The following is a 10531-nucleotide window of genomic DNA, read 5'->3' on the forward strand; positions in this document are numbered from 1 at the left end:
GTCCTCAGTCTGAAAGGTGTGATGTCACTCCCCAGTCTGAAAGGTGTGATGTCACTCCCCAGTCTGAAAGGTATGATGTCTCTCCTCAGTCTGAAAGGTGTGATGTCACTCAGTCTGAAAGGTGTGATGTCACTCCTCAGTCTGAAAGGTGTGATGTCACTCAGTCTGAAAGGTGTGATGTCACTCAGTCTGAAAGGTGTGATGTCACTCCCCAGTCTGAAAGTTATGATGTCTCTCCTCAGTCTGAAAGGTGTGATGTCACTCAGTCTGAAAGGTATGAGTCCACCTGGCCGTGCTGCTGCTCCAGTTTCAACTGTTCTGCCTTATTATTATTCGACCATGCTGGTCATTTATGAACATTTGAACATCTTGGCCATGTTCTGTTATAATCTCCACCCGGCACAGCCAGAAGAGGACTGGCCATCCCACATAGCCTGGTTCCTCTCTAGGTTTCTTCCTAGGTTTTGGCCTTTCTAGGGAGTTTTTCCTAGCCACCGTGCTTCTACACCTGCATTGCTTGCTGTTTGGGGTTTTAGGCTGGGTTTCTGTACAGCACTTTGAGATATCAGCTGATGTACGAAGGGCTATATAAATACATTTGATTTGATTTGATTTGCTATGATGTCTCTCCTCAGTCTGAAAGGTGTGATGTCACTCCCCAGTCTGAAAGGTGTGATGTCACTCCCCAGTCTGAAAGGTGTGATGTCACTCCCCAGTCTGAAAGGTGTGATGTCACTCCCCAGTCTGAAAGGTGTGATGTCACTCCTCAGTCTGAAAGGTGTGATGTCACTCCTCAGTCTGAAAGGTGTGATGTCACTCCTCAGTCTGAAAGGTGTGATGTCACTCCCCAGTCTGAAAGGTGTGATGTCACTCCCCAGTCTGAAAGGTGTGATGTCACTCAGTCTGAAAGGTGTGATGTCACTCAGTCTGAAAGGTATGATGTCACTCCTCAGTCTCTGTGAGCACAGCTCTGCTATTGGATCCAGAAAGGTTTTAAGCAATAAGGGGCCTTCATTTTGGGAACATAAATCAAATGGCTAGTTAGTATTCTGGACCCAACTCGAAAACACATTTCATGTGCATCATTATTGTCTAACGATACAGTTTGATAGTTGAAAACCCCTTCTGAGAACAGCAACAATGCACTATGTTCTAATTCCATAGACATTCTAATACTGTGCTGGTGAAAATATGTGCATGAATTCATCTTTAACCCTGTACAAATAAATTATTGCTACTTACAAAGCAATCCTACAGATGTCTCCTAACTGTGTATCAATGCAGATATGTGTACATGGGGGAGACGTGGGAAGAATAGGGACTGGGGACAGGGGTGACACAGACATCAGGGTTGGGATCCATTCCATTTCAATTCATTCATTCAGAAAGTAAACAGTTTACTTCCTAAATTGACTGAATTGAAATGGAATGGACCCAAACCGTCCGCAGAATAGGGTTAGATATGCATTTCATACTGCATTATTCAATAGACTCTGTTCATCGTCATCTCTATAGTGTGCAGAAAACTAGGACTAATAACTCTCTTATCATATAACCCTGTTAGGAATACAGTACACTACACACCATGACCCTGAAGACCCACTAACCACACATCTACCCAACCAATCAGACCCACTTTACCCACACATCTACCCAACCAATCAGACCCACTTTACCCACACATCTACCCAACCAATCAGACCCACTTTACCCACACATCTACCCAACCAATCAGACCCACTTTACCCACACATCTACCCAACCAATCAGACCCACTTTACCCACACATCTACCCAACCAATCAGACCCACTTTACCCACACATCTACCCAACCAATCAGACCCACTTTACCCACACATCTACCCAACCAATCAGACCCACTTTACCCACACATCTACCCAACCAATCAGACCCACTTTACCCACACATCTACCCAACCAATCAGACCCACTTTACCCACACATCTACCCAACCAATCAGGTTAAGAGTTTCTTTCCTTTAGGGTCAGGCCAAACTATTTGTGAGTATGCGATGCAAGTATTGCAATTTAAGTGCAGGCTTTTCATATAAGGCAAAAAAAATTACTTAAAAAGTCACAAAAAATACTGATCACTGTTTCAAAGAGAGGAAAATAAACTGTAGTATCCACAAAGCAAAAATATAATACTGAACATGGCATTTAATACTCCTCCATATAATCCACATGTCTTCTTCCTTCCAAAGGCAACTGGTCCTCCTCTATGTGGCATGTGGTGTGTTATTGTTTGTTCACATTGAGTTTACATTACTATTTGCGTAGTATTTCTAAGAGATGAGTTTTGCTTGCAGCCTGCAGGTATAGCATAATGTGAGGGAGGGGGCGGGGGGGGGATTCAGTCCTGGAGTTCCAGGTCAGAGGTCAAGGTTCAGTCCTGGAGTTCCAGGTCAGAGGTCATGGTTCAGACCTGGAGTTTCAGGTCAAAGGTCAGGTGAGCATTGTGGTGTATAAGAAGAAGCTTTGTTTGTTTGTTTTGTCTGGGAGCGTCGTGGCAGTGCGGTGTGAGCGAGCGAACGAGCATTACAGTCTAACAGTATGTACAGCTAGCTGGATGTAGGAGCGCCACGGTGCCAGCCTCGGGCAAGCTCTGATGATGTCACATCATAGGGCTGTCTCAGGGTAACGATGTCATAAGGTGGTGTCCTGGGGTTCGTCGTCCTCAGCGTAGGGGTCGTGGTCGGGGTTATCGTCTCTCCGCGGGGGAGGAGAGTGTGTCACCGCTCCGTAGCGCCTGCAGGGGGCAGCACCGCTGAACTCATCGATGAGGCTGTCCAGGTTCACATTGATGGAGGGGATTTCATAATTGAAGTAATCTAATGATGGCATGGTTAGCGGGTTGGCATGGCGACAGAGGTGGGATGTGATTATTATGGTGTGGTGGTGGTGAAGAGAAGCATGAAGAGGAGGAGGAGGAGGTGATGATGGTGTGTAAAAAAAGGAATAAAGCAGAAAGGAAATTTAGTTTTTTGAGTCAGAAAAAACTGCATTCTGTTGTTGTTTGAAGAAAGCAGCAGTATGCTATGTTGGTCTCTGACACATTCTACACAGGGAGGTAGTCATACTGTGTTACTGGGCTAGTAGGTATAACACCAGAGACCTTTGGAGAAGCTAGGTCTATAACAGGGAGGTAGTCATACTGTGTTACTGGGCTAGTAGGCATAACATGACCTCTGGAGGGAAAGCAGTGAAACAAACTGAGCAGGAGGCGACGCTGTCAGAGGGAGGGCAGTGAAACAGATGGGTCTGTCCTGAAGCCATGGGTCTGGGATGGAGGTCACCTGGGGGTTACCTGTGGAGCCCACACGCCTGTCCTGTAGCAGGGGCGATGTTTGTTGCCATGGGGATGGTAAAAAGGGCCGAAGCGTTAAAGATGGACCTTTGGGGGAAGTGACGGCGTCTGCAATGGTGAGCGCTGCAGTGTACGTGATGCGCTCTAGGAAGTCCATAAGCCATGCATACAGTACGTACAGTCTGAACAACAGCATGCCGACTAAAGTAACACCAACAGAATGGGGCAGCTAGCTAGTGTTAGCATGGCTGATACTGTAACACCAACAGAATTGGGCAGATAGCTAGTGTTAGCATGGCTGATATTGTAAACCCACTGTTGGGGCAGCTAGCTAGTGTTAGCATGGCTGATACTGTAACACCAACAGAATTGGGCAGCTAGCTACTGTTAGCATGGCTGATACTGTAACACCAACAGAATTGGGCAGCTAGCTACTGTTAGCATGGCTGATACTGTAACACCAACAGAATTGGGCAGATAGCTAGCGTTAGCATGTCTGATACTGTAACACCAACAGAATTGGGCAGATAGCTAGTGTTAGCATGGCTGATATTGTAAACCCACTGATGGGGCAGCTAGTTACTGTTAGCATGGCTGATACTGTAACACCAACAGAATTGGGCAGATAGCTAGTGTTAGCATGGCTGATACTGTGACACAAACAGAATGGGGCAGCTAGCTATCGTTAGCATGGCTGGCTGATAGCTAGCTGTTTAGCTAACAGGTACAAGATGTATGCATGAAGCAGGCTGCAGGAGAACCCAGAGGCAGCCACAGCACCAGGCCAGGCGGGGCGAGGCGGGTGTAGCGGTGAGAGATGGAGCGTAGTACGGTAACGTTACTGGCGGGCGAGGTCAAATCTGGCTTACCCTAAACGGCCCCCTCACACTTAGCCCACACCACACTGACTCCCCTGGCCTCACACGGCTGGTACACAACATAGTAGCAGGTAGAGCAGAGCAGGGGAACAAGAGAATCATGAATAGAACACAGGGACACAGAGAGAATGACTGGTATTGATACTGACAGGTAGAACAGAGAACCTCATAGAATATTAGAATTAGATTTCTATGGAACACCTCAGATCATAATTATGACATCAGACAAGAAGTAGGCCTATCTGAGTGACCACTTCTTCAATAAGCCTGGTTGCCAGTCTGTTTCTGCTCTCTTGCCAACTCCTTGTGGAATTGCTTGCCAATGTGCAATGGGGTTGGTAAGAGCACAAACAGGTCTGGGACCAGCCTAGAATGAGCCATGTTTGTCCTGAGAGAGTAAGCATAGAATTAGAATGACTAGAGTAGACATTCCCCTTTCCAGTCAACATTCCATGATGAGTGGAACAATGTTGGCTATATTCATGGATGCACGTTGCGTCACAACATCGTTATGAAGATTCTCTTGAGCCCTGGTGCCCTACTGAAGGTCAATGCATTGTCAATGGGCACTGATGAAGATCTAGCCTAAAGTGCATTATACTGGCCTTGGAAACCCAATGATATTTCAAAAGGAGACAAGCTATTAGTAAGAAAACCTTTTCTTATCACTGTGATGAAGCCAGATTTACCTTAGATGCAATATAACTTTACCTAGCTGGCTGAGATTGAGGGACAGTCCTGGGTTTTTGCTAGCTAACGTTAGCATTACTAGACATTTCTGACTAACTTTGATAGCTAATCTCTCTAAAGTGAATTTGACGACATCCTAATGATGGCAAACTCGTTTCCTACAAATTATTTGCTGACTTTAGCAATATCGTCGTATTTACAGGCCACTATAGTGTCATCTATAGTGTAATTTAGACTAAACAGTCATTAGCCTCCGTTCAGAATGACTGGGCATCACTGGACTTTCAGGCACCACAATGGCTGAGGCGTTCATAACAACGCACGATGCCACCAAATGACGGTGAATACACTGTCAAATTGCCATGGTATGAGGGGGATTGTTCTGTTCTAGTCATTCTATTTCTATGCGTGTAAGCCTGGGACCTACCTAGCTCTGGCGTACTGTATGAGGGATAAACAGAGAGGAAGCACATGATGAATCTAATGGAAACTTCCATACAAGCAGGACATCGCTATGCTTCCCTGATGTTTCCTCACAATACTTAGAAACATCAGCACATAACACAAGCAATGGATACATAGTGTAGTTTTCTCTCTACAATGTACAACAAAATCTTAATATTTACAACATATTGTTCTTCTCGGGACGACTGCGCTCTGTCTGTCTAAATAAAGGCCACCGTTATTCAATAACACATTATTTTATAGAACGGGTGAGTCTGTAGTGATAGGATGCTGATTTCCCTAGTCCTACTAGCTACACCTGTCCACCGTCTCCATTGGACAGCGCCACAGCCAGTCTGAGAGCCGGGCGCGGCTGCATCGTCCCTGACCCCACCTGCGGTGGTAGTGGTGGTGTCGTTGCCGTGGTTACGTGATCATCATGCTGTTTACCTGTGGACATGCTCTCCCCGGGGGACAGTCCGTCCAGGATGCCCTGCTCCAGGGGCCCAGGGCCAACAGGGGTGGCCCCCGGCTGGGGAACGGTGGGCGGCTGAGGAGGGGGCAGGCTGGGCCTCTGCCGGGGCTTAGGGGTGGGCCGAGACTTGCCCAGCGTGCCGGTCAGAGAAGGGGGGGAGGACAGGGACCCCAGGGACCCTAGGGAGCCACAGAGAGGGGTCTGACCGGGGGAGGAGGCCCCTAGTCCTCCAGGGGCCTGTGGGGGACCGGCCAGTCCATAGGGCGAGGGGGTGCTCGGAGGGGTGGGGGACAGGCTGACCGGTGACGGCTGACCTGTGGACTGGTCCGAAATCCCACCAGAACCACCCGACTGGCCATACCCAGCTGGAACCTTTGGAGGGATAGGGGCCGGCTTCTTAGAGCCTGGAGACAGAAAAGAAGAGAGTTAAGATGAACATGAATATCTAAAGTAAATTAACACATCTAAAACTAAGCCTACCTTTATACTAGGGGTTGGAACCGGTTCAGGGAAAAGAACCAAAAACCGGAAAATAAAGAAATTATTTGAGGAACAGAACCCAAACCAAAAACAAAAGTGATCTATACTGTTCCGGAACAGAACCATTATTTTTAAAAACATGGGAACCGTTTAATAACGTTATTTTCCGTTCCGGGCATTTTTTTTCCAGTCCCACAAAAATCGCAACAAAGCGCCTATGCAAAGCCCTCACTTTGTCACTCAGAAACGTATTCCAGCGTCTGCCTGCCAGCTGGAAATCTTTTCCAGTGGGTGTGGCTGTATGTAGGATACCTGCCCCTCCCCTCTGAAGCAGGTACTGTAGCCTACTGACAATGCTACAAGCATGATTCAGAAATTAGGGAGACATTTTTAATTGGAGAAGAATGGATTGACTTTTCAACGTTGGTTAAGGATACTATTGTTACCGTGTTTCACATTGGATTTATTAACCATAAAAAGGTAAGACGTGATCTTAAATCTAGTGCTGCTCTGCACACACAAGCTTGTTAGCTAGCTTGCTTACGTTCCTCCATAGAAGGCTCTCCTCTGTAGGCATCATTTATTTGAGCCTAAATTCAGATAATGCATGTCATAATAAGATGGCCAGCGCTTCAAAGCAAGCTTCCTCCATCATCTCTCACTCTCTCCTCACCCTCAACATTTCAGTTGCATCTTGTGCCCTACGCTGTGACTGGCACAGTGTGTGTGTGTTTGTCTTTCATTATGATTAAACCATGCTGTTACGACAAAATACAATTTGCTCTTAACGATTTTCCTATTCAGATTAAATTGCTTACTCGCTCCGCAGCAAGCTTCTCTATCCGCACTGATTGGTGAAGTAATTTAATGTCGAGCTAAATGTATAAAGGGACAGACAGGAACGACATAAACTGGTACTTTTGTCTGGTTCGAACCAGTTCAGAACTTTATTTTGCTGGTCAGAACAATGGAACAACAACTCTGTATTTTACCTTTATTTAGCAAGTCAAGTCAGTTAAGAACAAATTCTTATCTTCAATGACGGCCTAGGAACAGTGGGTTAACTGGCCTAGGAACAGTGGGTTAACTGGTCTAGGAACAGTGGGTTAACTGGCCTAGGAACAGTGGGTTAACTGCCTGTTCAGGGGCAGAATGACAGATTTGTACCTTGTCAGCTCGGGGGTTTGAACTTGCAACTTTCTGGTTACTAGTCCAACACTCTAACCACTAGGCTACCCTGCCGCCCCTGTAACCACTAGGCTACCCTGCCGCCCCTGCAACCACTAGGCTACCCTGCCGATCCTGCAACCACTAGGCTACCCTGCCGCCCCTGTAACCACTAGGCTACCCTGCCGCCCCTGTAACCACTAGGCTACCCTGCCGCCCCTGTAACCCCCTGTAACCACTAGGCCCCTAACCACTAGGCTACCCTGCCGCCCCTGTAACCACTAGGCTACCCTGCCGCCCCTGTAACCACTAGGCTACCCTGCCGCCCCTGTAACCACTAGGCTACCCTGCCGCCCCTGTAACCCCTGCCGCCCCTAACCACTAGGCTACCCTGCCGCCCCTGTAACCACTAGGCTACCCTGCCGCCCCTACCCTAACCACTAGGCTACCCTGCCGCCCCTAACCACTAACCCTGTAACCACTAGGCTACCCTGCCGCCCCTGTAACCACTAGGCTACCCTGCCGCCCCTCTAACCACTAGGCTACCCTGCCGCCCCTCTAACCACTAGGCTACCCTGCCGCCCCTCTAACCACTAGGCTACCCTGCCGCCCCAAATGATTCAGTTCAGAACAAAAAACGATTGGAAAAATAATTTTGGTTCCAACCCCAGTTTTACACAGTAAAACAAATTAATATAAACATTTTGATAACCAACCAATTAGATTAGACATGTATAATACATGAAATGTCTGTTCTCTGGCTCATGTTGAATGGAGAATCTACATGGAACGTGTTCAGGACTTCATCCAGCAACAGGTTTACTATGAATCCTTCTAGAACCCGCTCAAAGTCATACATTTGCTGTCTAGGTAAAACAACAAGAATCCAAAAGATATGGATCCGACTATGACGTTGAACTGCTGACCTTTGCGCATGGTGTGTGGGCTGTGTTCTGTGGAGTGGGGCGACTGGCTGCAGCTCTGCTGGCCAACACCAGGGGGCACCGTCGGACCTGCCACCTGCACCCCCTTGTGACCAATCACTGGAGAGCTCTCCTTACTCCTCAGTGTACTGGTGAAGGAGAGAGGATGTCAGGCTGTTGTCACTGTCCACTTATAGATACATGTCAAACTACATCGCAACATCATCGCTACAGAAAACGTCCTTCTTCTTCATTTATTTGACCATTATTTTAACAGGGTCCACTGAGAATAAGGTCTCTTTTACAAGGGAGCCCTTCTTAATTGTCATCATCATCATAATCATATAACCTTAATCAATGTCAGTGGTCTCCAACCTACTACATAGTAGCTGGGTCTGTTGTGTTGCTCCAACCTACTACATAGTAGCTGGGTCTGTTGTGTTGCTCCAACCTACTACATAGTCTCTGGGTCTGTTGTGTTGCTCCAACCTACTACATAGTCTCTGGGTCTGTTGTGTTGCTCCAACCTACTACATAGTATCTGGGTCTGTTGTGTTGCTCCAACCTACTACATAGTATCTGGGTCTGTTGTGTTGCTCCAACCTACTACATAGTCTCTGGGTCTGTTTTGTTGCTCCAACCTACTACATAGTATCTGGGTCTGTTGTGTTGCTCCAACCTACTACATAGTATCTGGGTCTGTTGTGTTGCTCCAACCTACTACATAGTATCTGGGTCTGTTTTGTTGCTCCAACCTACTACATAGTATCTGGGTCTGTTGTGTTGCTCCAACCTACTACATAGTATCTGGGTCTGTTGTGTTGCCCAACCTCCAACCTACTAGTATCTGGGTCTGTTGTGTTGCTCCAACCTACTACATAGTATCTGGGTCTGTTGTGTTGCCCAACCTACTACATAGTATCTGGGTCTGTTGTGTTGCTCCAACCTACTACATAGTATCTGGGTCTGTTTTGTTGCTACTACAACCTACCTACTACATAGTATCTGGGTCTGTTGTGTTGCTCCAACCTACTACATAGTCTCTGGGTCTGTTGTGTTGCTCCAACCTACTACATAGTATCTGGGTCTGTTTGTTGCTCCAACCTACTACATAGTCTCTGGGTCTGTTTTGTTGCTCCAACCTACTACATAGTCTCTGGGTCTGTTGTGTTGCTCCAACCTACTACATAGTCTCTGGGTCTGTTGTGTTGTTGTCTCTGGGTCTGTTGTGTTGCTCCAACCTACTACATAGTCTCTGGGTCTGTTGTGTTGCTCCAACCTACTACATAGTATCTGGGTCTGTTGTGTTGCCACAACCTACTACATAGTATCTGGGTCTGTTGTGTTGCCACAACCTACTACATAGTATCTGGGTCTGTTGTGTTGCTCCAACCTACTACATAGTCTCTGGGTCTGTTGTGTTGCTCCAACCTACTACATAGTATCTGGGTCTGTTGTGTTGCTGTAGTATCTGACTGATAATAATAATAATAATAATAATAATAATAATAATAATAATAATAATAGCTCCAATCACATCAGGCCTTCAACACCTATACAGGGGACACTAGAGTCTACCAGGGTGAACAGTATAGGGGACACTAGAGTCTACCAGGGTGAACAGTATAGGGGTTTGTGTGAATGAGGAATAACGGAGAGCGGAAGGGAACTTCACCAAGCAGTCTGAGCCCCAAGTGGCACCCTATTCACTACATAGTGCACTACTTTTGACCAGATCTCTATGGCCCCTTGTCAGAAGTAGTGCACTATGTAAGGAATAGGGTGCCATTTGAGACTGACATAATTGGTACAATGACTCCTGCTGCCCTACTACGTCTAGTGGTATTGACTCACTGGAACACTGGACATTTGACACAGGACACAGGACATGGGACACTGGACACTGCTAAATAGTCAATTAATGGTTACCCAAACTATCTGCACTGACTCTATCTTGCACTGACCTGACACACACTCACTAGCCTATATACACACTCACTAGACTATATATACACTCACTAGCCTATATACACACTCACTATACTATATATACACTCACTAGACTATATATACACTCACTAGACTATATATACACTCACTAGACTATATATACACTCACTAGACTATATACACTCACTAGACTATATA

General features: G+C 46.6%; 1 protein-coding gene across 1 annotated transcript in view; it reads right to left on the minus strand.

Moving 5' to 3' along the window:
- Positions 1 to 543: 543 nt before the first annotated feature.
- Positions 544 to 10531, minus strand: part of LOC112240761 (rho GTPase-activating protein 44-like) — a 36549-nt gene continuing 26561 nt past the window's right edge. Inside the window, exons 12-14 of the mRNA XM_042314393.1 lie at positions 8387 to 8532; positions 5789 to 6217; positions 544 to 2850 (exon numbers count right to left, since the gene is read on the minus strand). Of these exons, the coding sequence (XP_042170327.1) occupies positions 2666 to 2850; positions 5789 to 6217; positions 8387 to 8532 (760 nt within the window). The 3' untranslated portion in view covers positions 544 to 2665. The remainder of the gene's footprint in view (positions 2851 to 5788; positions 6218 to 8386; positions 8533 to 10531) is intronic.

Source organism: Oncorhynchus tshawytscha, unplaced genomic scaffold (genome assembly GCF_018296145.1).
Source record: "Oncorhynchus tshawytscha isolate Ot180627B unplaced genomic scaffold, Otsh_v2.0 Un_contig_1093_pilon_pilon, whole genome shotgun sequence".
Taxonomy (NCBI): Eukaryota; Metazoa; Chordata; class Actinopteri; order Salmoniformes; family Salmonidae; genus Oncorhynchus; species Oncorhynchus tshawytscha.